Source organism: Rutilus rutilus, assembly GCF_951802725.1.
Source record: "Rutilus rutilus genome assembly, chromosome: 14".
Classification (NCBI taxonomy): domain Eukaryota; kingdom Metazoa; phylum Chordata; class Actinopteri; order Cypriniformes; family Leuciscidae; genus Rutilus; species Rutilus rutilus.
The window spans coordinates 215,001-239,170 of NC_140219.1; the positions used below are offsets into that span (position 1 = coordinate 215,001).

Here is a 24,170-nt window from a genome sequence, read left to right on the forward strand (position 1 = left end):
CGGCACCACGCACGGTTCTCCGTTAGGACCGCGGGTCCGGCGTCTCACAACTCCGTCGCCGTGGGAATCCCTCCGCGCCCCTTCCTGGACCCACGAGGACACCAGTGTGCATGCACAGGGGAGAGAGCGGTCTCTTGAGGAGAGGCGCACTCCTTTAGCAGCGGTTCTTCAGGTGTGGCTCATCACACACCGCCGGTTCTCCTCCTCAGCGCCTCTCCAATCACACACACTCCAGTCGGGAACCTGGCGAAGGGCGGCGAGTTAAGGGACGGGGTGGCGGTGATTAGTAGGGAGAGGCAGTCGATCCGTCACACTATATTTTGGGGACAAATTTGTACCAAAAGTGACCAAAACCTGACAAAATATCCCAAAACCTTCATTTAGGGACTTCATTTTAGGTTTTGTGTGACGGGTTAGGTTTAGGGGTCGGGTTAGGGTGTGTGTGTGTGTGTGTGTGTGTGTGTGTGTGTGTGTGTGTGTGTTGGTGTGAGTGTGTGTGTGTGTGTGTGTGTGTGTGTGTGTGTGTGTGTGAGTGAGTGTGTGTGTGTGTGTGTGTGTGTGTGTGAGTGTGTGATGGGTAGGTTTAGGGGTTGTGTGTGTGTGTGTGTGTGTGTGTGTGTGTGTGTGTGTGAAGGGAAAGAATATACAGTTTGGACAGTATAAAAAACATTACGTCTATGGAATGTCCCCATTTAGATAGCTAAATAAACGTGTGTGTATCTCAACTGTGTGTGTGTGTGTGTTTAGGTGTGTGAACACTGGCGTCAGCTGCAGGCCGTCTCTGGTTCCTCTGACGTCACAGTGAATCAGTATCTGCAGAAATGGACTGAACTGCTGATGCTGCAGAACAATGAACTATCAGAACTCATCAATCACCTGGACGAGGAGACGGCGGCGCGAACACGCAAGGTACTGAAGAACACACCTCACACACGATACACACTAAAGATCATCTAGTGCTCTGCTTCAGGTGAGTGAGGACTGAGGGAACGCGGCTGTCATCAGCTACGTTTACATGCAACCAGATAATCTGTTAGTAATGGGATTGACGGCTCAATCAGACTGAAAATCCTTCATGTCAAACACCTTAATCGATCCAATTGAGCTCGATCCCAAGGAGATTTCGATCGGATTGAAAGGGGAGTTAATTCCTTTTCTAATCCAATCGAGAGAACATGTAAACACTTGATCGGATTGGAATGGAAAGGACTGCGCATGTGCGATGACGTAGAAATAGCGTAATGACTTAGAAATAACGTAATGACGTTGAAATAGAGTAAAGTGTTATGTGCAGGTGAGTGTGTGCGTGCTGCAGACGGCGCTGGCTCGTTCGCAGATGCAGACGGTTCAGGAGAGTCTGCAGAGGCGGGGTCAAGCGGTGGCCCGAGAGCTGAGATCCACTCAGAGCCTCATCAGACTACAGCATCAGCAGGAGCTACAGGACCAGACACGCTCCAGAGACGCCTTCAGAGAATACTGCAGGTTACTAACACACTACACTACATTAATACTCAATACTCTCACTCTTCAGACAATACTGCAGGTTACTAACACACTACACTACATTAATACTCATTACTCTCACTCTTCAGAGAATACTGCAGGTTACTAACACACTACACTACATTAATACTCATTACTCTCACTCTTCAGACAATACTGCAGTTTACTAACACACTACACTACATTAATACTCATTACTCTCACTCTTCAGACAATACTGCAGGTTACTAACACACTACACTCTTCAGACAATACTGCAGGTTACTAACACACTACACTACATTAATACTCATTACTCTCACTCTTCAGAGAATACTGCAGTTTACTAACACACTACACTCTTCAGACAATACTGCAGTTTACTAACACACTACACTACATTAATACTCATTACTCTCACTCTTCAGAGAATACTGCAGGTTACTAACACACTACACTACATTAATACTCATTAATCTCACTCTTCAGACAATACTGCAGGTTACTAACACACTACACTACATTAATACTCATTACTCTCACTCTTCAGACAATACTGCAGGTTACTAACACACTACACTACATTAATACTCATTACTCTCACTCTTCAGACAATACTGCAGGTTACTAACACACTACACTACATTAATACTCATTACTCTCACTCTTCAGACAATACTGCAGGTTACTAACACACTACACTACATTAATACTCATTACTCTCACTCTTCAGACAATACTGCAGGTTACTAACACACTACACTCTTCAGACAATACTGCAGTTTACTAACACACTACACTCTTCAGACAATACTGCAGTTTACTAACACACTACACTACATTAATACTCATCAGACCTGCCAACCTGTACGCATTTTGCGTAGCGGATACGCATTTTGACTTCAAAGTACGCTGGTACGATTTGTTAGTCTAAACTACGCAAAAACCTGGTGACGCCTCTGCACGCGAAGTCCTCAAATCAAGCAACAGCAAAAGAAGAAGAGTTCGACCAATCATAGCGCTGGATTCATTCCCCAACTAGCAAGCGGGGATGATTGACAGATGCGTAAGGCCTATCATTAAAAAGAGACTGAAAATCGACACCAATAAAGAATCCCGCTCGATCCGCCTTCCACTCCCGCGGCCCGCAGTCTGGCTGATTTCATAAGCGAGGACAGTACAGTAGTCACTGTACATCTGACTCCTGAAGGTAAACGGCCTGGGCTGGGCTCGATATGGAAAGTTGAAATATTGTACTGAGTTAACGTAATCCTATGGGTTCGATGATCACACGGATCGCATTATCTTAAAATACTCCGTTCTTCATGGTCACTCAGAAAAGAGGAAGACATCATTCAGCCATGCAAATAATAAAATGCTCAAGAAATGCTGAACGATAAATCTTAATAAACTTGAAATCGCTATGGCTTAGTGATTATGAAAGTGATGTGATTTGTAGATTACGGATAAGCGCGAGTCTGGGGAAACAGGCGTTTATTAATTAATTCTCAGTGCTAAGAAACGTAGCCTTCATGTGTTACGTTATTGTGTTAATAATAACTAAAGTAGCCTACCTAATTATGTTACATATTTATTTTGTATGAAAACTAGCGCGTTCGTTACAGATTAAAAAGTAGGCTACTACCGCGTTGTATCAGTGCTGCGCGAGCTCTCTCTCACAAACACGGACGCGCGCACAAAGAAGAGAAGATAATTGTAAAATTAAATTTGACTGGCTAAGTTTAAATTTTGTTCTTTCTTGTTTTAGTGTTTTTTTTTGTTTGTTTTTTTTTGTCAAAATGCCAGAAAGCATTTTGTATTATCCATCCTTGTTTTTAAAATTCGTTATATGACGAACGTTTTACTGTTAACAGCCCTTATGTCGGATTCGTCTAACTTACTCTTATTCTTTTTAGAATAAGTGATTCGTTATGCTATTATTGGACTCCTGTCTAATCATTGTCAACTGTTTTCTATAAATATGTTTGTATTGGGTAACATTTATTCAGCTAATGCGTGTCCTGTTTAAAATGCGCAATGTTCAAAGGCAAAGACAGCACGTCACAAATAGAAGCCCTTTTCCCTGGGGTATTTAGTATCATATTTGGATATTGGAATAATAAATTAAGTAGCCTATCTTAATTGTAAATTTTCTTTTTACAGTTTTATAGGGGTTTTATATTTTATATTTTATACTGCATTATATTGCATTGCACACATTTTATGCAATGCAATATAATGCATGTGAGTAGTCGTCGTCCACAACCCCCCCGTCGTCGTCGTCGTCGTAGTAGTAAGCCCCCCCCCCCCCCCCCGTCGGTACGCAAAAAATAATTTCAAGGTTGGCAGGTATGACTCATTACTCTCACTCTTCAGACAATACTGCAGGTTACTAACACACTACACTACATTAATACTCATTAATCTCACTCTTCAGACAATACTGCAGGTTACTAACACACTACACTACAGTAATACTCAATACTCTCACTCTTCAGACAATACTACAGGTTACTAACACACTACACTACATTAATACTCATTAATCTCACTCTTCAGACAATACTGCAGGTTACTAACACACTACACTACATTAATACTCATTACTCTCACTCTTCAGACAATACTGCAGGTTACTAACACACTACACTACATTAATACTCATTACTCTCACTCTTCAGACAATACTGCAGGTTACTAACACACTACACTACATTAATACTCATTAATCTCACTCTTCAGACAATACTGCAGGTTACTAACACACTACACTACATTAATACTCATTACTCTCACTCTTCAGACAATACTGCAGGTTACTAACACACTACACTACATTAATACTCATTAATCTCACTCTTCAGACAATACTGCAGGTTACTAACACACTACACTACAGTAATACTCAATACTCTCACTCTTCAGACAATACTACAGGTTACTAACACACTACACTACATTAATACTCAATACTCTCACTCTTCAGACAATACTGCAGGTTACTAACACACTACACTACATTAATACTCATCAATCTCACTCTTCAGACAATACTACAGGTTACTAACACACTACACTACATTAATACTCAATACTCTCACTCTTCAGACAATACTGCAGGTTACTAACACACTACACTACAGTAATACTCAATACTCTCACTCTTCAGACAATACTACAGGTTACTAACACACTACACTACATTAATACTCAATACTCTCACTCTTCAGACAATACTGCAGGTTACTAACACACTACACTACATTAATACTCATTACTCTCACTCTTCAGACAATACTGCAGGTTACTAACACACTACACTACATTAATACTCATTACTCTCACTCTTCAGACAATACTGCAGGTTACTAACACACTACACTCTTCAGACAATACTGCAGTTTACTAACACACTACACTCTTCAGACAATACTGCAGTTTACTAACACACTACACTACATTAATACTCATTAATCTCACTCTTCAGACAATACTACAGGTTACTAACACACTACACTCTTCAGACAATACTGCAGTTTACTAACACACTACACTCTTCAGACAATACTGCAGTTTACTAACACACTACACTACATTAATACTCATTAATCTCACTCTTCAGACAATACTGCAGTTTACTAACACACTACACTCTTCAGACAATACTGCAGTTTACTAACACACTACACTACATTAATACTCAATACTCTCACTCTTCAGACAATACTGCAGGTTACTTACACACTACACTACATTAATACTCAATACTCTCACTCTTCAGACAATACTGCAGGTTACTAACACACTACACTACATTAATACTCATTACTCTCACTCTTCAGACAATACTGCAGGTTACTAACACACTACACTACATTAATACTCATTACTCTCACTCTTCAGACAATACTGCAGGTTACTAACACACTACACTACATTAATACTCATTACTCTCACTCTTCAGACAATACTGCAGGTTACTAACACACTACACTCTTCAGACAATACTGCAGTTTACTAACACACTACACTCTTCAGACAATACTGCAGTTTACTAACACACTACACTACATTAATACTCATTAATCTCACTCTTCAGACAATACTACAGGTTACTAACACACTACACTCTTCAGACAATACTGCAGTTTACTAACACACTACACTCTTCAGACAATACTGCAGTTTACTAACACACTACACTACATTAATACTCATTAATCTCACTCTTCAGACAATACTGCAGTTTACTAACACACTACACTCTTCAGACAATACTGCAGTTTACTAACACACTACACTACATTAATACTCATTACTCTCACTCTTCAGACAATACTGCAGGTTACTTACACACTACACTACATTAATACTCATTACTCTCACTCTTCAGACAATACTGCAGGTTACTAACACACTACACTACATTAATACTCATTACTCTCACTCTTCAGACAATACTGCAGGTTACTAACACACTACACTACATTAATACTCATTAATCTCACTCTTCAGACAATACTACAGGTTACTAACACACTACACTCTTCAGACAATACTGCAGTTTACTAACACACTACACTCTTCAGACAATACTGCAGTTTACTAACACACTACACTACATTAATACTCATTACTCTCACTCTTCAGACAATACTGCAGGTTACTAACACACTACACTACATTAATACTCATTAATCTCACTCTTCAGACAATACTACAGGTTACTAACACACTACACTACATTAATACTCAATACTCTCACTCTTCAGACAATACTACAGGTTACTAACACACTACACTACATTAATACTCAATACTCTCACTCTTCAGACAATACTGCAGGTTACTTACACACTACACTACATTAATACTCAATACTCTCACTCTTCAGACAATACTACAGGTTACTAACACACTACACTCTTCAGACAATACTGCAGGTTACTAACACACTACACTACAGTAATACTCAATACTCTCACTCTTCAGACAATACTACAGGTTACTAACACACTACACTACAGTAATACTCAATACTCTCACTCTTCAGACAATACTACAGGTTACTAACACACTACACTACAGTAATACTCAATACTCTCACTCTTCAGACAATACTGCAGTTTACTAACACACTACACTACAGTAATACTCAATACTCTCACTCTTCAGACAATACTACAGGTTACTAACACACTACACTACATTAATACTCAATACTCTCACTCTTCAGACAATACTACAGGTTACTAACACACTACACTACAGTAATACTCAATACTCTCACTCTTCAGACAATACTGCAGTTTACTAACACACTACACTACAGTAATACTCAATACTCTCACTCTTCAGACAATACTACAGGTTACTAACACACTACACTACATTAATACTCAATACTCTCACTCTTCAGACAATACTACAGGTTACTAACACACTACACTACAGTAATACTCAATACTCTCACTCTTCAGACAATACTACAGGTTACTAACACACTACACTACATTAATACTCAATACTCTCACTCTTCAGACAATACTACAGGTTACTAACACACTACACTACAGTAATACTCAATACTCTCACTCTTCAGACAATACTACAGGTTACTAACACACTACACTACATTAATACTCAATACTCTCACTCTTCAGACAATACTACAGGTTACTAACACACTACACTCTTCAGACAATACTGCAGGTTACTAACACACTACACTACAGTAATACTCAATACTCTCACTCTTCAGACAATACTACAGGTTACTAACACACTACACTACAGTAATACTCAATACTCTCACTCTTCAGACAATACTACAGGTTACTAACACACTACACTACATTAATACTCAATACTCTCACTCTTCAGACAATACTACAGGTTACTAACACACTACACTACAGTAATACTCAATACTCTCACTCTTCAGACAATACTGCAGGTTACTTACACACTACACTACATTAATACTCAATACTCTCACTCTTCAGACAATACTGCAGGTTACTAACACACTACACTACATTAATACTCATTACTCTCACTCTTCAGACAATACTGCAGGTTACTAACACACTACACTACATTAATACTCATTACTCTCACTCTTCAGACAATACTGCAGGTTACTAACACACTACACTACATTAATACTCATTACTCTCACTCTTCAGACAATACTGCAGTTTACTAACACACTACACTCTTCAGACAATACTGCAGTTTACTAACACACTACACTACATTAATACTCAATACTCTCACTCTTCAGACAATACTACAGGTTACTAACACACTACACTACATTAATACTCAATACTCTCACTCTTCAGACAATACTGCAGGTTACTAACACACTACACTACATTAATACTCATTACTCTCACTCTTCAGACAATACTGCAGGTTACTAACACACTACACTACATTAATACTCAATACTCTCACTCTTCAGACAATACTGCAGGTTACTAACACACTACACTACATTAATACTCAATACTCTCACTCTTCAGACAATACTGCAGGTTACTAACACACTACACTACATTAATACTCATTAGCACAGGTGATCAAAGATGCAACAGATCAAGTGCAATAAAAGAAACACTTTTCTCTCCACTGGTTATGGAAGTGAAGTCGTATGATGAAACACATCTGCTGTAGTTCTAGTCGAGCGTCGGGTGTCGTGTTTTGTAGAATGTGATGAAGGCAGAATCAGTGTATCTGATTATTGTGTGTGTGTGTGTGTGTGTGTCAGCGCTCTGTGTGTGTATCAGCGCTCTCTCTCGCATGAGCAGCGTGTGCGTCTGCAGCTGGAGTGTGTGAAGGCCGCGTGTCGTCTGGATCGATGTCTCGTGCTGCATCACACCATCTGTGAGCTCGAGCGGCTCGGTGACCCCGGCGTGACCCCTGCAGGCTCAGAGACAGAGGTGAGCGTCGTACGACACAGTGTTCTTCATTCTGCTTCTCCAGTAAATGTGTCTTAATTTAAGAATGTTTAGATATTTGTGCTGGAGAACGAGACAGAAACACTGAGGAAGAAGATGATTTTTGCAGTGTGTGTGTGTGTGTGTGTGTGTGTGTGTGATGCGTTTCCTCTGACCTGCAGCTGCAGAGGTCATCAGAGGTCACAGAGCTGCAGTGTTTCCAGCGGCGCCTGCAGGAGAGACTGCGATGGCTGCGCAGCGACACACACAACGACACACACAGCGACACACTGCAGAGGGTGAGAGAGACTAGCACCGAGATCACACGATCACTCAACATGCTTAAAAGAGTAGTTCACTTTAAAATGAAAATAAAATGAAACACCTGTGTGTGTGTGTGGCAGGAGGCGTGTGTGTTCCAGGAACAGCAGCTGAGTGTGTGTCAGGAGTGTGTGGCCGTGTTTGTGGCGTCGCTGCAGTGGGAACAAGCGGAGAAGAAAACCAGAGTGACGGAGACACACACAGCCCTGCTGAAACTACAGACACTCGTCACTGCAGAACTGCACAGTGACATCACACACGCCATACACACACACCGCCTGGTGAGACACACACACACACACACACACACACACACACACTCACACACACACACCCACACACACTCACACACAGCCCTGCTGAAACTACAGACACTCATAACTGCAGAACTGCACAGTGACATCACACACGCCATACACACACACCGCCTGGTGAGACACACACACACACACACACACACACACACACCCACACACACTCACACACAGCCCTGCTGAAACTACAGACACTCATAACTGCAGAACTGCACAGTGACATCACACACGCCATACACACACACCGCCTGGTGAGACACACACACACACACACACACACACACACACACACACCCACACACACTCACACACAGCCCTGCTGAAACTACAGACACTCATAACTGCAGAACTGCACAGTGACATCACACACGCCATACACACACACCGCCTGGTGAGACACACACACACACACACACACACACACACCACACACACTCACACACAGCCCTGCTGAAACTACAGACACTCATAACTGCAGAACTGCACAGTGACATCACACACGCCATACACACACACCGCCTGGTGAGAGACACACACACACACACACACACCCACACACACTCACACACACTCACACACAGCCCTGCTGAAACTACAGACACTCATCACTGCAGAACTGCACAGTGACATCACACACGCCATACACACACACCGCCTGGTGAGACACACACACACACACACACACACACACCCACACACACTCACACACAGCCCTGCTGAAACTACAGACACTCGTCACTGCAGAACTGCACAGTGACATCACACACGCCATACACACACACCGCCTGGTGAGACACACACACACACACACACACACCCACACACACTCACACACAGCCCTGCTGAAACTACAGACACTCATCACTGCAGAACTGCACAGTGACATCACACACGCCATACACACACACCGCCTGGTGAGACACACACACACACACACACACACACACACACACACACACCCACACACACTCACACACAGCCCTGCTGAAACTACAGACACTCATCACTGCAGAACTGCACAGTGACATCACACACGCCATACACACACACCGCCTGGTGAGACACACACACACACACACACACACACACACACACACACACACACACACCCACACACACTCACACACAGCCCTGCTGAAACTACAGACACTCATCACTGCAGAACTGCACAGTGACATCACACACGCCATACACACACACCGCCTGGTGAGACACACACACACACACACACACACACACACACACACACACACCCACACACACTCACACACAGCCCTGCTGAAACTACAGACACTCATCACTGCAGAACTGCACAGTGACATCACACACGCCATACACACACACCGCCTGGTGAGACACGCGCACACACGCGCACACACACACACACACACACACACACAGCCCTGCTGAAACTACAGACACTCATCACTGCAGAACTGCACAGTGACATCACACACGCCATACACACACACCGCCTGGTGAGACACACACACACACACACACACACACACACACACACACACACCCACACACACTCACACACAGCCCTGCTGAAACTACAGACACTCATCACTGCAGAACTGCACAGTGACATCACACACGCCATACACACACACCGCCTGGTGAGACACGCGCACACACACACACACACACACACACACACACACACACAGCCCTGCTGAAACTACAGACACTCATAACTGCAGAACTGCACAGTGACATCACACACGCCATACACACACACCGCCTGGTGAGACACGCGCACACACACACACCCACACACACACACAGCCCTGCTGAAACTACAGACACTCATCACTGCAGAACTGCACAGTGACATCACACACGCCATACACACACACCGCCTGGTGAGAGACACACACACACACACACACACACACACACACACACACACACACACATTGTTAACTTTATTATTGTCCAGCTCTAATCTGCTACATGAAGATATTAAAGATATATTATAAACGTTAACATCATGATTATCTGTGAAGCTGCTTTGAAACAATGTGAAAAGTGTATAAATAGATTTTACTTTACTTGACAATCACATTTTCCCTCTATTTACTTTTGGGTTTGTAATTCTCATTAGATTTTTATTTCTGTAGCGTAGTAATGAAGTTTACAGTAAGTTCTTATAGACACCAGCTTATAATTACAGGCAGGACAATACCGTGTTAAAATACATACCTTGTGTTACAGTAATATCACAGTGAGAACATGTTGACGAACGGGTGAAAGGTCATGTGATGGTGAATTATGAGGTTTTGACAAGTATCTGTCACTGTCCAGGCTCTAGAGGAGGCGGAGCTCCGGCTTCAGCAGGAGGCGGGGATGTGGGAGGAGTCAGCAGAGGGGCGGGGCTCAGATGATGATGATGATGAAGAGGGCGTGTTTACAGTGAACGCTGACGCTGGAGTCTCGGTTCTCCTTCAGGAGGCGCTGTTCAAGAGACAGCAGCTGCAGCGCTTGACTGACAGGTGCCACTCACACACACACACACACACACACACACTTAAACCTCTGTGCTTTATTTTCTGTTAACACCTGCCATTAACATCCGTCTCAGGTGATCATATTTGATCATATTTGATTAGCTGAAGGAGGACGTTTGTACAATTATGCTAAGATTTGACTTGATAAAAGAGTGTGAACTGTCAGTCAGACACAGAAGGACTGGAGGAGATCGAGTGCGACAGGTTTATCAGATCATAATTATTCATCATTTACAGGCCTGTGCGTATCAAATATGATACAGTATTTTTATGGGTTAAACTGAAGCTTGTGTGAATAACGTCCACATTACATGTGTGAAACAGTGTGTGTGTGTGTGTGTGTGTGTGTCGCTGCGATCTGTCACTCACAGGGTAAGAATATCCTGTCGGGAGGGTTTATGAGACAGTTATTAATAGTTCTGCACTTGATTGACAGGTGTCAGTCATTGCTGTGAGTCGCTTGACTAAACTTAGACTAGACTAACAGGTTAGTCTTCTATGCTCTTTAAGACTGGTCACAATTTAAAGTCAGTTGCATAAAAATGCAGATTTGGTCAATTTGAGAACGAAAAGCCTGTCAGACTCTGAGATCCGTGTTACTCCGGTATTTAGAGGGAAATGCATTAGTCTTCTCTCCTCTATAGTGCCGTATATCGAGTGAAACGCTTCTGGAACAAGAACAAATGTGGGCGGGGCTTGATTGTGTCTGTGAGGAATTGATTGGATGGTTGTGGTTTGCTATTGGCTGATCTCATGTGAGTGACAGGTTATAGCCCCGCCCACATCATCAGAGAAGAGAAGAGACACTGCAAGAGGAACTTATTCCGATTCAAGATTATGAACACAATAAAGATGATGTGCACCCATAAATGAGTCATAATAAACAGTGAATTGTCTGATTTGATGATTTCAGGGAGTTGAGGAGGAATCAAACACTCGAACATCACAGAGAGAAACTGCAGCTGAAGAGACTTCAGACCTACTGTGAGCAGGTGTGTGTGTGTGTGTGTGTGAGAGTGAGTGTGTGTGTGTCTATGTGAATTGATTATAGATTTAAATATGTGTGTGTTGTGTGTCAGGATGTGGCGTTTACATCAGCGCTGGTCAAACAGGCTCTGATAACTGATCCTGATCTACACACACTCCTGAGACTCCTGCTGCCTACAGTACCTGAAGGAGAACTGCTGTCTCTCACACACACACTGGGAGTCGGAGCGGGGTAACACACAGACACACACACACACACACACACACACACACACACACACACACACACACACACACACACACACACACACACACACACTCTCCTGAGACTCCTGCTGCCTACAGTACCTGAAGGAGAACTGCTGTCTCTCACACACACACTGGGAGTCGGAGCGGGGTAACACACACACACACACACACACACACACACACACACACACACACACACTCTCCTGAGACTCCTGCTGCCTACAGTACCTGAAGGAGAACCGCTGTCTCTCACACACACACTGGGAGTCGGAGCAGGGTAACACACACACACACACACACACACACACACACACACACACACACACACACACACTCTCCTGAGACTCCTGCTGCCTACAGTACCTGAAGGAGAACTGCTGTCTCTCACACACACACTGGGAGTCGGAGCGGGGTAACACACACACACACACACACACACACAGTTTGCATCACTGAATCATTATTCTCCTGTTTATCCCTGTGAAGCTGCTCTGAAACCCTCTGTACTGTATGAAGCGCAGCAGAATAAAGCGAGCTTGTGTGTGTGTGTGTGTGTGTGTGTGTGTGTGTGTGTGTGTGTGTGTGTGTGTGTGCAGGGCTGGCTCGGGGTGTGGCGTGTCTCTGGTGGACAGACTGAGGCTGGAGCTGCTGAGCAGAAACTCTCCTCCAGACAGCAACGGAGAGAGAGAGCGGTCAGTCAGAGTTGAGCACACTACACCATTAGCTAGGGCTGGACCCCAATACCCCAATACTCTTATACTCCAATACTCCAATACTCCAATACTCTAATACTCTAATACTCCAATACTCTAATGCTCCAATATCCCAATACTCCAATACTCTAATACTCCAATACTCCACTACTCCAATACTCCACTACTCCAATACCCCAATACTCCACTACTCCAATACTCCACTACTCCAATACCCCAATACTCCACTACTCCAATACTCCACTACTCCAATACTCCACTACTCCAATACTCTAATACTCCAATACCCCAATACTCCACTACTCCACTACTCCAATACTCCACTACTCCAATACTCTAATACTCCAATACCCCAATACTCCACTACTCCAATACTCTAATACTCCAATACTCTAATACTCCAATTTCCCAATACCACAATACACCAATACCCCAATACTCCACTACTCCACTACTCCAATACTCTAATACTCCAATATCCCAATACCACAATACACCAATACTCTAATACTCCAATACTCCAATACTCCAATACTCTAATACTCTAATACCCCAATACTCCAATACTCCAATACTCCACTACTCCAATACTCCACTACTCCAATACCCCAATACTCTAATACTCCACTACTCCAATACCCCAATACTCTAATACTCCACTACTCCAATACTCCACTACTCCAATACCCCAATACTCCACTACTCCAATACCCCAATACTCCACTACTCCAATACTCCAATACCACAATACTCCAATACTCCACTACTCCAATACCCCAATACTCCACTACTCCAATACCCCAATACTCCACTACTCCAATACTCCAATACCACAATACTCCAATACCCCAATACTCCAATACTCTAATACTCCACTACTCCACTACTCCAATACTCCACTACTCCACTACTCCAATACTCTAATACTCTAATACTCTAATACTCCAATACCCCGATACTCCACTACTCTAATACTCCAATACTCCACTACTCCAATACTCCACTACTCCAATACTCTAATACTCTAATACTCCAATACCCCAATACTCCACTACTCTAATACTCCACTACTCCAATACTCCACTACTCCAATACTCCACTACTCCAATACTCCACTACTCCAATACTCCACTACTCCAATACTCTAATACTCCAATACTCTAATACTCCAATTTCCCAATACCACAATACACCAATACCCCAATACTCCAATACTCCAATACTCCACTACTCCAATACTCTAATATCCCAATACCACAATACACCAATACTCTAATACTCCAATACTCCAATACTCTAATACTCCAATACCCCAATACTCCAATACTCTAATACTCCAATACTCCAATACTCCACTACCCCTATACCCCAATACTCTAATACTCCACTACTCCAATACCCCAATACTCTAATACTCCACTACTCCAATACTCCACTACTCCAATACCCCAATACTCCACTACTCCAATACTCCAATACCACAATACTCCAATACCCCAATACTCCAATACTCTAATACTCCACTACTCTAATACTCCAATACTCCACTACTCCAATACCCCAATACTCCACTACTCCAATACCCCAATACTCCACTACTCCAATACCCCAATACTCCACTACTCCAATACTCCAATACCACAATACTCCAATACCCCAATACTCCAATACTCTAATACTCCACTACTCTAATACTCCAATACTCCACTACTCCAATACCCCAATACTCCACTACTCCAATACCCCAATACTCCACTACTCCAATACCCCAATACTCCAATACCCCAATACTCCACTACTCCAATACCCAAATACTCCACTACTCCAATACTCCAATACCCCAATACTCCACTACTCCATTACTCCAATACTCCAATACTCCAATAATCCACTACTCCAATACCCCACTACTCCAATACTCCAATACTCCAACACCCCAATAGCCCAATATTCTAATACCCCAATACTCCAATACCCCAATACCCCAATACTCCAATACCCCAATACCCCAATACTCCAATACCCCAATACTCGTGCGCTGGGTTGGTATTCGATTTTCAATTTTGGGATTCGAATATTCGGGGTTAGGGTTAGTTAGGGTTGTTGTTTGTTCACACGTGGCGGCATCCCCCTCGAAACGGTTCGTTTACACGATCAAATCTGGTGAAATACAATACTCTTTTTGGTTACACTTTACTTTAAGGTGTCATTGTTACAGTGTAATTATATATTTAAGTACTGCGTAATATTAATTAACTACATGTACTTACTATAGGGTTAGGGTAGGATTAGGATTTGGTTGAGGGTTAGTTGCATGTAATTATGCATCATTTAATGTTATTACTATGGTAAGTACATGTAACAAATGTTACAAGGACACTAAAATAAAGTGTTACACTCTTTTTTACAATTATGTTATATAGATGATGTTATCCGTGATGGCGGCGCGCATGGACGCAGCGGCTCTTTGCTCTCCTATTTGGTGTTTTGTTTGGGGGGTTTAGATTTGTTTTCGTATTTGTTTGTCAACACATGCAATGCAAATATTGCCTACGAATTTCAGGACTTAATCGAGGATGGATTTCAGTGTAAACAAACTGTCACAAGTGACTTTCAACGGACTCACAATATCCTGGAGGACATAGCAAGAACACCGGGATCTCCGTGGATTGTTTTCGGATCCATCGGACGACGCAGGCGGCGGAAGGAGAGGAAACAGAAATGAGGCCTACTTATTCAACTACGTAAACAACCGTTTAAACCATCGCTTCAGAGCATCTTTCTCACCAACTGGGGATATTTTGGGGATATTTAATTTAATTTTATCAATCAATAAATTCCACTAGAAACAAACCTTGTTGCATTATTTTAATTTAATACTGTGAAGCTGCTTTGATACAATCTGTATTGTGAAAAGCGCTATACAAATAAACTTGACTTGACTTGACTTGACCAACGCCAGGTCAATAACTCACAAAATGTTGGAGTTGGAGCTGCAAATTGCAAAAAAATTGTCCTGTTTGGGATTGTTGTGTGATGATAATAACCGAAACATGCAAATTCCAGACGCTGCGGTTCAACTAACGGGACGTACAATCCACCGACAGGACAGAAACAAAGACTAGGGTAAGAGCAGAGGGGCTTACAGGGCCGTACCCCTTCCTCTGCTGGGACAGTCAGATCACTGTTCACCGCTGCTTCTCCCAGCATACTCCACACTTAGGCCAACCACAAACATCATAACAACTTGGCCTGAGGGAGCCCTTGCACAACTACAGGACTGCTTTGAACAAACAGACTGGGAGATATTTGAACATCAGGATCTGGAGCAATACACAGAAACTGTTCTGTTCTACATTAAAATCTGCATGGAGAACGTCAATGTCAACCAAAAGATTCGGGTGTTTCCCAACCAGAAATCCTGGATGACATGTGAAGTTCAGGCATTACTTGAAGAACGCGACTCCGCCTACAGATCGGGTGACAAGGCCTTGTACAGCACTGCTAGAGCCAACGTGAGGAGAGGGATCAAACGTCCCAAAAAGTCTTATAAAAAGAAAATTGAGGACCATCACAGACAAAAACCAAAGAAGAGTGTGGCAGGGAATTAAAAACATCACCAAGAACAATAACCACAGCACCGTCTACACTGATGCTTCACTGGCTGAGGAACTGAACTGTTTCTTTGCCCGCTCTGAGGTGAAGCAACCCACCACATTTCCAGCACTTCCAGAACCTCTGGCACCTGCTATCTCACCCTACAGGAATACGAGGTGAGACGAGTGCTCAAAACAGTAAATATAAGGAAGGCTGCTGACCCGGATGGTGAAGTACTCCAAGCCTGTGCCAACCAGCTCGTTGGGGTCTTTACAAAGATCTTCAACCTCTCACTGACATCAGCCATCATCCCACCGTTTAAAATCTGTGACCATCATCCCTGTTCCTAAAAAAGCATCCACCAAAAATTTGAACGACTATAGACCGGTTGCTCTAACACTAATAATCATGAAGTGCTTTGAGAGACTGGTTTTACAGTACATAAAATCCAACTTTGCATATAGAGCAAATAGGTCTGTAGAGGATGCCATCACCATAGCTCTCCACACGGCACTTGACCATCTTGAGCAGAAGAGAACCTGTGTAAGAATGCTCTTCATAGATTACAGTTCAGCGTTCAATACAATTATCCCAGACATTCTAGTCAGCAAATTGACTGAACTGGGCTTCTCTTCTTCCATCTGCTCCTGGATAAAGGACTTCCTCACAAACCGCCCACAAACTGCTAATCTTGGCCCTCACCTCTCTTCCACATCTCGCTCCGCACCGGCTCTCCACAAGGCTGTGTACTGAGCCCTCTACTGTACACACATGACTGCACTCCCATTCATTCTACCAACAAAATAATCAAACTCGCTGACGATACTACAGTGTTTGGACTCATCTCGGGAGAGGATGAATCAGCCTACAGAGATGAAGTCTAGGAACTCGTGGTGTGGGGCTCTGCTAAAAACTTGTCTTTGAACACCTCAAAAACAAAAGAGTTCATTCTTGACTTCAGGAGCCGTAGCGCGAACCCCACTCTATATCAATGGGGACTGTGTGGAGACGGTCCACACCTGTAAGTTCCTGGGAGTCCACTTATCCAACGACCTCTCTTGGTCTGCAAACACCACTGAAGAAATCAAAAAGGGGCTGCAACGGTTACACTTCCTTAGGGTGCTAAGGAACACAACCTAGAGGGTCAATTGCTGGTGTCCTTTTACCGCTCTACCATCGAGAGCGTGTTAGTGTACGGCATCTCAGTGTGGTTCTCCAGTCGCAGTCAGCAGATGAGACGCCCTCCAAAGGAGAATAAATACAGCTCAGAAAATCAGTGGCTGCTCACTACCCTCCCTGGAAAATATTGCTTGCTCCCACTATCTATTGAGGGCCAAAAACATTATCAAGGACACATCACATCCAGGACATCACCTGTTTAATCTTCTGCCATCAGGCGCACGGTACAGGTCCTTGAGAACAAGAGCCAAATGCTTACAGGACAGTTTCTTTCCAGTTGCCATCCGGACTCTAAATTCAAAAATGCACTAAAGGCACGTGATTTCTGTATATAGTTGTAAAATTGTAAGTGTCTTATTTGTTGTTGGTGGTTATATGTCTGTCTTGTAAACGTGTGTCAGGAGTAGTGTTCCTAATTTCATTGTATGCAAATACAATGACAATAAAGACTTCAATTCAATTCATATAACCTGGCAGTTTTTATTAGGATGGACAGTTGAAGGAACCCAAACTCGTTATACTTAATAAATATATTTGCTTCTTCTTAGCCTACTAAAGTGTTCCTGCAACTGGAGTATTCTCGGTGTAGAGCGCACAACTGCATGAGCTCGTGTTTTGGGTTACGCTGCGTTGCTTTGACATTGTGGAAAATAGAATAATAGAAACAAAATGTATTAGCCTTTTTACCCGTTATTTAGGGCTGTGTCGGTAACCTTGACGACGCGACGCACCGCCCCGGTGATCTGCCAAAACACATGTTTTTGTATGTGAATGCTGTTTAACTGATTTACATGAATATTATGACAGGAGTGGAGCACAAAGCTCTGTTTACTAAATAAATAACAGGTTAGCCATTAAATGTTACATCGCAGCCATGGAAACATCTGGATTCACGAGGAATGAGAGAGTTGTGCGTGAACCCATAAATGTAAGCTTTGTATTTTGCGATCCGGTCTCCCGATTATCAGCGAATTTAACAATATTCCATTCGTTATTCCACTGGACATGGAGTCTCGTTTCTTTTCCCAAATCTTCACTCACGTCTCACTTGTTTTCGCAGGGGATTATAAACGTTTATTCCTTTGGTTCGCTTTTAATTAGGCCTATTATATTCGCATACTTTACTGTGGTAAAGTAGAAAAACGCTGTAGGAAAGATGTCCTACCTTTTTACTTGGACGTCAAATTCTTTTTAAAGGGGTCATATAATGCAATTTTTGTACAAGCTAATATGATTCTTTAGGGTCTAAATTAAAAGTTTGTAATATACTTTAATTAAAAATTCTCATTAGTATTGTAAGAAAACACTAATTTTACCTGGTCAAAAACAGCTCTGTTTTCAGCACGCCGTTTCAGTGCATGTGTCTTTAAATGATAATGAGCTTTGCTCACCCCGCCCCTCTGTTCTGTGGGTACACCGTATTAGACATTCTCTGACCGTATCTAACACAATAACCACGTGTTATTCGTTATAAACGTGGGATTATGAATTATATTGAGAACCTCGTACATAGAAAACATGCCGTAATGTACCCTGAGTGTAAACCTTAGACGCATTCATCGTGAAGCCTGCAGCAAGGTTTGCAAATTTCGCAAAGATTAATATAAATACTAATATAAAGGTTAATAAAACATTACACTCACATCTTCTGGAGGTTCAGCAGGAACACGTTGGTACCGATCCGTTTTTTCTCGTTTGTGAAGCTGTCTGGTGTGAAATGATTCGCGCAAACATGAAAGCACAGACGATCGTGGGGAATCCCCGTGAGGGAATCCCCGCGTCAATCCTTTGGGCATATTGCTTCAAAAACAAAACTCAGCCACTGCTTCTTCAACGGCTCGGATTTAGGAACATCCAAATGACTGCTGTGTTCCTTATTACATCTAAGAACAGAACACCACAATCGCTTAGACGCCATTCTACTCCAGCATATCAACAATGGCGGACTACTATGACGACGGCTGTCACAGCTTGCTCAGGGCGGGTCTTGTGTTGAAACACGGCTGTCAATCACAATAGCGGGAGGGGCGTACGATCTTATGACGTCACAATATCGAACGGCTTGATTTCAGAGATGGTCAAACATATAAGGAGATTAAAACAAAACCACTGGATGGATTTTTATCATGATAGGATGGTTGTGTACAGGCACTGCCAACAGACATTTCAGTGCAATCAACTTGTAAAAGTGCATGTACCATTATATGACCCCTTTAACACCGTTTGTGCTTGTTATTAGACGTTTCACACGCACAGGGGATTTTAGTTTCGCTTTCTATGGCAGCGCAGAATCAAACATAGCTGTTACGAAATAGATGTTTGAGCCTCGTTTTATTATTATTTTTTATTTCCCTCCGAAGCTTCGAATATTCGGTGTTGATTACTACCGAAGCTTCGAAGCTCAAAAAATGGTATTCGGACCAGCCCTACTGTTAGTGTTGCGTAAGTGTTGTGTAAGTGTGTCGGTGTTGTGTAAGTGTTGTGTGTGTCGGTGTTGTATAAGTGTGTCGGTGTTGTGTAAGTGTGTCGGTGTTGTGTAAGTGTTGTGTAAGTGTGTCGGTGTTGTGTGTGTCGGTGTGGTGAAAATGTGTTAGTGCTGTGTAAGTGTGTCGGTGTTGTGTAAGTGAGTTGGTGTTGTGTAAGTGTTGTGTAAGTGTGTCGGTGTTGTGTAAGTGTTGTGTGTGTCGGTATTGTGTAAGTGTGTCGGTGTTGTGTAAGTGTGTCGGTGTGTGTCGGTGTTGTGTAACTGTGTCGGTGTTGTGTAAGTGTGTTGGTATTGTGTAAGTGTGACGGTGTTGGGTAAGTGTGTTGGTATTGTGTATTGTGTAAGTGTGTAAGTGTTGTGTGTGTCAGTATTGTGTAAGTGTGTCGGTGTTGTGTAAGTGTTGTGTGTGTCGGTATTGTGTAAGTTTGTCGGTGTTGTGTAAGTGTGGTGTAAGTGTGTTGTATTGTGTAACTGTGTCGGTGTTGTGTAAGTGTGTCGGTGTCGTGTAAGTATGGTGTAAGTGTGTTGGTATTGTGTAAGTTTGTCGGTGTTGTGTAAGTGTGTCGGTGTTGTGTAAGTGTGGTGTAAGTGTGTTGGTATTGTGTAAGAGTGTCGGTGTTGTGTAACTGTGTCGTTGTTGTGTAACTGTGTCGTTGTTGTGTAAGTGTGTCGGTGTTGTGTAAGTGTGTTGGTAGTGTGTCGGTGTTGTGTAAGTGTGTTGGTAGTGTGTCGGTGTTGTGTAAGTGTGTTGGTATTGTGTATTGTGTTGTTCAGGTTGCTAAAGAAGCGTCAGAAGCTCCTTGACAAGTTTTTGTGTGGCGGTTCTGGAGACGTTCATGAGACTCGCAGGAGACGCCGGCGCTTACGAAACATTCCCGTGCCGGAACTGGAGGAGGCGGAGCTGGAGGCGGGCCACAGGACGAGGGATAATGAGGGGGCGTGTCCTGTGGGTGTGGCTAAGCACAGTCTCGTCTCCATGAGGAATGATGAGGAGGAGTGTCCTGTGGGCGAGGCTCAGGACAGTATCGTGAGGGATTGTAATGAGGGGGCGTGGCCTGTGGGAGTGGCTAAACACAGTCTCGTCTCCATGATGGATGGTAATGAGGGGGCGTGGCCTGTGGCCGTGGCTCAGGACAGTGTCATGAGAGATTATAATGAGGGGGCGTGGCCTGTGGGCGTGGCTCAGGACAGTACCATGAGGGATGACAGTGCGGGGGCGTGGCCTGTGGGCGTGGCTAACAACAGTCTGGTTTCCTCAGAACGCCTGTTTGTTTTCCGCTGCGTTCCTCCTTCAGCGCAGCTGCAAACACAAAACACTCGCTCACGCAAGAAAAAACGCAACTTCCTGAACTTTAAGAAAGCCAGTGTGGCTCCTCAACAACACACGTGACGACTACACTGCAAGGCATTATGGGAATATAATTACATCAGTGTCTTTCTCTGTATATAGTGTTGTTTTGTTATTATCTTTTATCGACAGCGTTCTGATGTTTGTGTCTGCTAAAAGCTGATTGGTTGTTTCCAGTTTGCATCCAATGACATCGTGTTTGTTTCTTTGTCAGTCATTTTCCTTCCATTTCCTTCTTACAAATTAAAAGTCCTTTGACTTGCAGCTTCATATTTACACAATTTTTTTACTGAAGAGAAAAAGGTTTTCTAATCAACTAAAAGATTGATTAATTGAAAAGCGCTATGAAATTAAATCTGTATTTTATTTCTGAGACTCGGATTCGTCTCGTTTGGTTTCTGTGTCAGTGTGTGTTTTATATGAACTCAGACTACAGAAAGTCTCTGGAAAGGAATCATTTGTTTAAAAGGTTTCAGAAATATAATCTGTGCTTTGATCTGAACATCTTTTCACAAATCTAAGTATTGCACGGCATAGGGAGAGAGATTTCAGGAGAATGAAGCACATAGATATAGATGGATGGATAGATAGATAGATATATAGATGGATGGATAGATACACACACACACACTCTCTCTCTCACTCACACACACACACTCTCACTCTCTCACACACACACACACACCTGTCTGTGCTTGTACCCATGTAACCATATTTTAGCCACATAGAAGTGAAACTGCTGTGAAGCCTAACCCCTCATGGAAGCAGAACGTCATCATGAGAACTGAGAACGAGCTCATCAGGATCAGCTGAAAGCTGGATCTTCAAATGTATGTGAAGTTCGCGGCATAGACTCCGAGATACCTATTTAAAATACCTCCAAGAGTTTCACACGCCGGTCAGTTATCGAAGAGACATCTATGGAAGTAAAATAATGTTTTTTAAACAAACAAAGAAATAGGCATTGCATTAACCGTGCTTGCATTTTAATGCATTGTATTTTTAGGGCTTGCATTTGTATGAGCTGAAATTCAACATGGTTGAATATTTAAGCTGTGAATATTTCAATTCAAAACATTTCACACAAGTTCATTATTAAAAAATCAATAATTCATATTCACCTTTCAGATTTCACTTCCAAAATGTTCATTCTGTTTAAAATACAATATTAATACTATAATATTCGACAGGCAATTTTCAGTCCATTTTATTTCGCCTCCACAAATTCAGTGGTTCAAATGCGACAGAAAATTCGATATTTCACATCTGAGAACGGCAGGAATATCAGTAACACCAGAGCCCGTCTACGGAGAGCCTGGCCACTCCCTATCGAGTCCTATTGTACCGAATGTTGGTTGTAGTTCCACCAGAGCTCCACTGGGGTCGATCGCCCATGAGTGCAGAATGAATGGGAGTCAATGGGGCTAGATGGCTAAATGTGTCTCTTTCACCCGATTCCCGTTGAGAAATCTCAGATTTGATTGTAGGTTTTGCAAGTTCAACATGGGTTATAGGTCGAAAGTTGAATGAACGAGTACTTATGTCCTTTCGATTTCTTACAGGTTGAGTTGTTGTTGCCCATAACACGCTAGCATTCTGCTAATGAACGCTGATTGGTCAGTGAAGGACTGATTACGACCAGAGATACCACTTGATAGTATCGTGGCATTTGCCTGTGTCAGCTGTGTGTGTTTCCCTGTGTCAGCTGTGTTGTGTGTTTACCTGTGTCAGCTGTGTGTGTTTACCTGTGTCAGCTGTGTGTGTTTACCTGTGTCAGCTGTGTTGTGTGTTTACCTGTGTCAGCTGTGTGTGTTTACCTGTGTCAGCTGTGTGTGTTTACCTGTGTCAGCTGTGTTGTGTGTTTACCTGTGTCAGCTGTGTGTGTTTACCTGTGTCAGCTGTGTTGTGTGTTTACCTGTGTCAGCTGTGTGTGTTTACCTGTGTCAGCTGTGTTGTGTGTTTACCTGTGTCAGCTGTGTGTGTTTACCTGTGTCAGCTGTGTTGTGTGTTTACCTGTGTCAGCTGTGTGTGTTTACCT

The 24,170-nt window shown here is 42.8% G+C and overlaps 1 protein-coding gene across 1 annotated transcript in view; it reads left to right on the forward strand.

The window, feature by feature from the left end:
- LOC311304121 (limbin-like) overlaps positions 1 to 22,512 on the forward strand; it is a gene marked incomplete at its 5' end in the record, with an annotated part of 35,537 nt that extends 13,025 nt beyond the window's left edge. The window contains 10 exons of the mRNA XM_084430980.1: positions 748 to 909; positions 1,295 to 1,482; positions 8,258 to 8,429; positions 8,609 to 8,725; positions 8,831 to 9,028; positions 11,372 to 11,559; positions 12,488 to 12,566; positions 12,654 to 12,793; positions 13,407 to 13,502; positions 21,559 to 22,512. Coding sequence (XP_084287106.1) covers positions 748 to 909; positions 1,295 to 1,482; positions 8,258 to 8,429; positions 8,609 to 8,725; positions 8,831 to 9,028; positions 11,372 to 11,559; positions 12,488 to 12,566; positions 12,654 to 12,793; positions 13,407 to 13,502; positions 21,559 to 22,174 — 1,956 coding nt within the window. The 3' untranslated portion in view covers positions 22,175 to 22,512. The remainder of the gene's footprint in view (positions 1 to 747; positions 910 to 1,294; positions 1,483 to 8,257; positions 8,430 to 8,608; positions 8,726 to 8,830; positions 9,029 to 11,371; positions 11,560 to 12,487; positions 12,567 to 12,653; positions 12,794 to 13,406; positions 13,503 to 21,558) is intronic.
- Between the last annotated feature and the right edge of the window lie 1,658 nt (positions 22,513 to 24,170).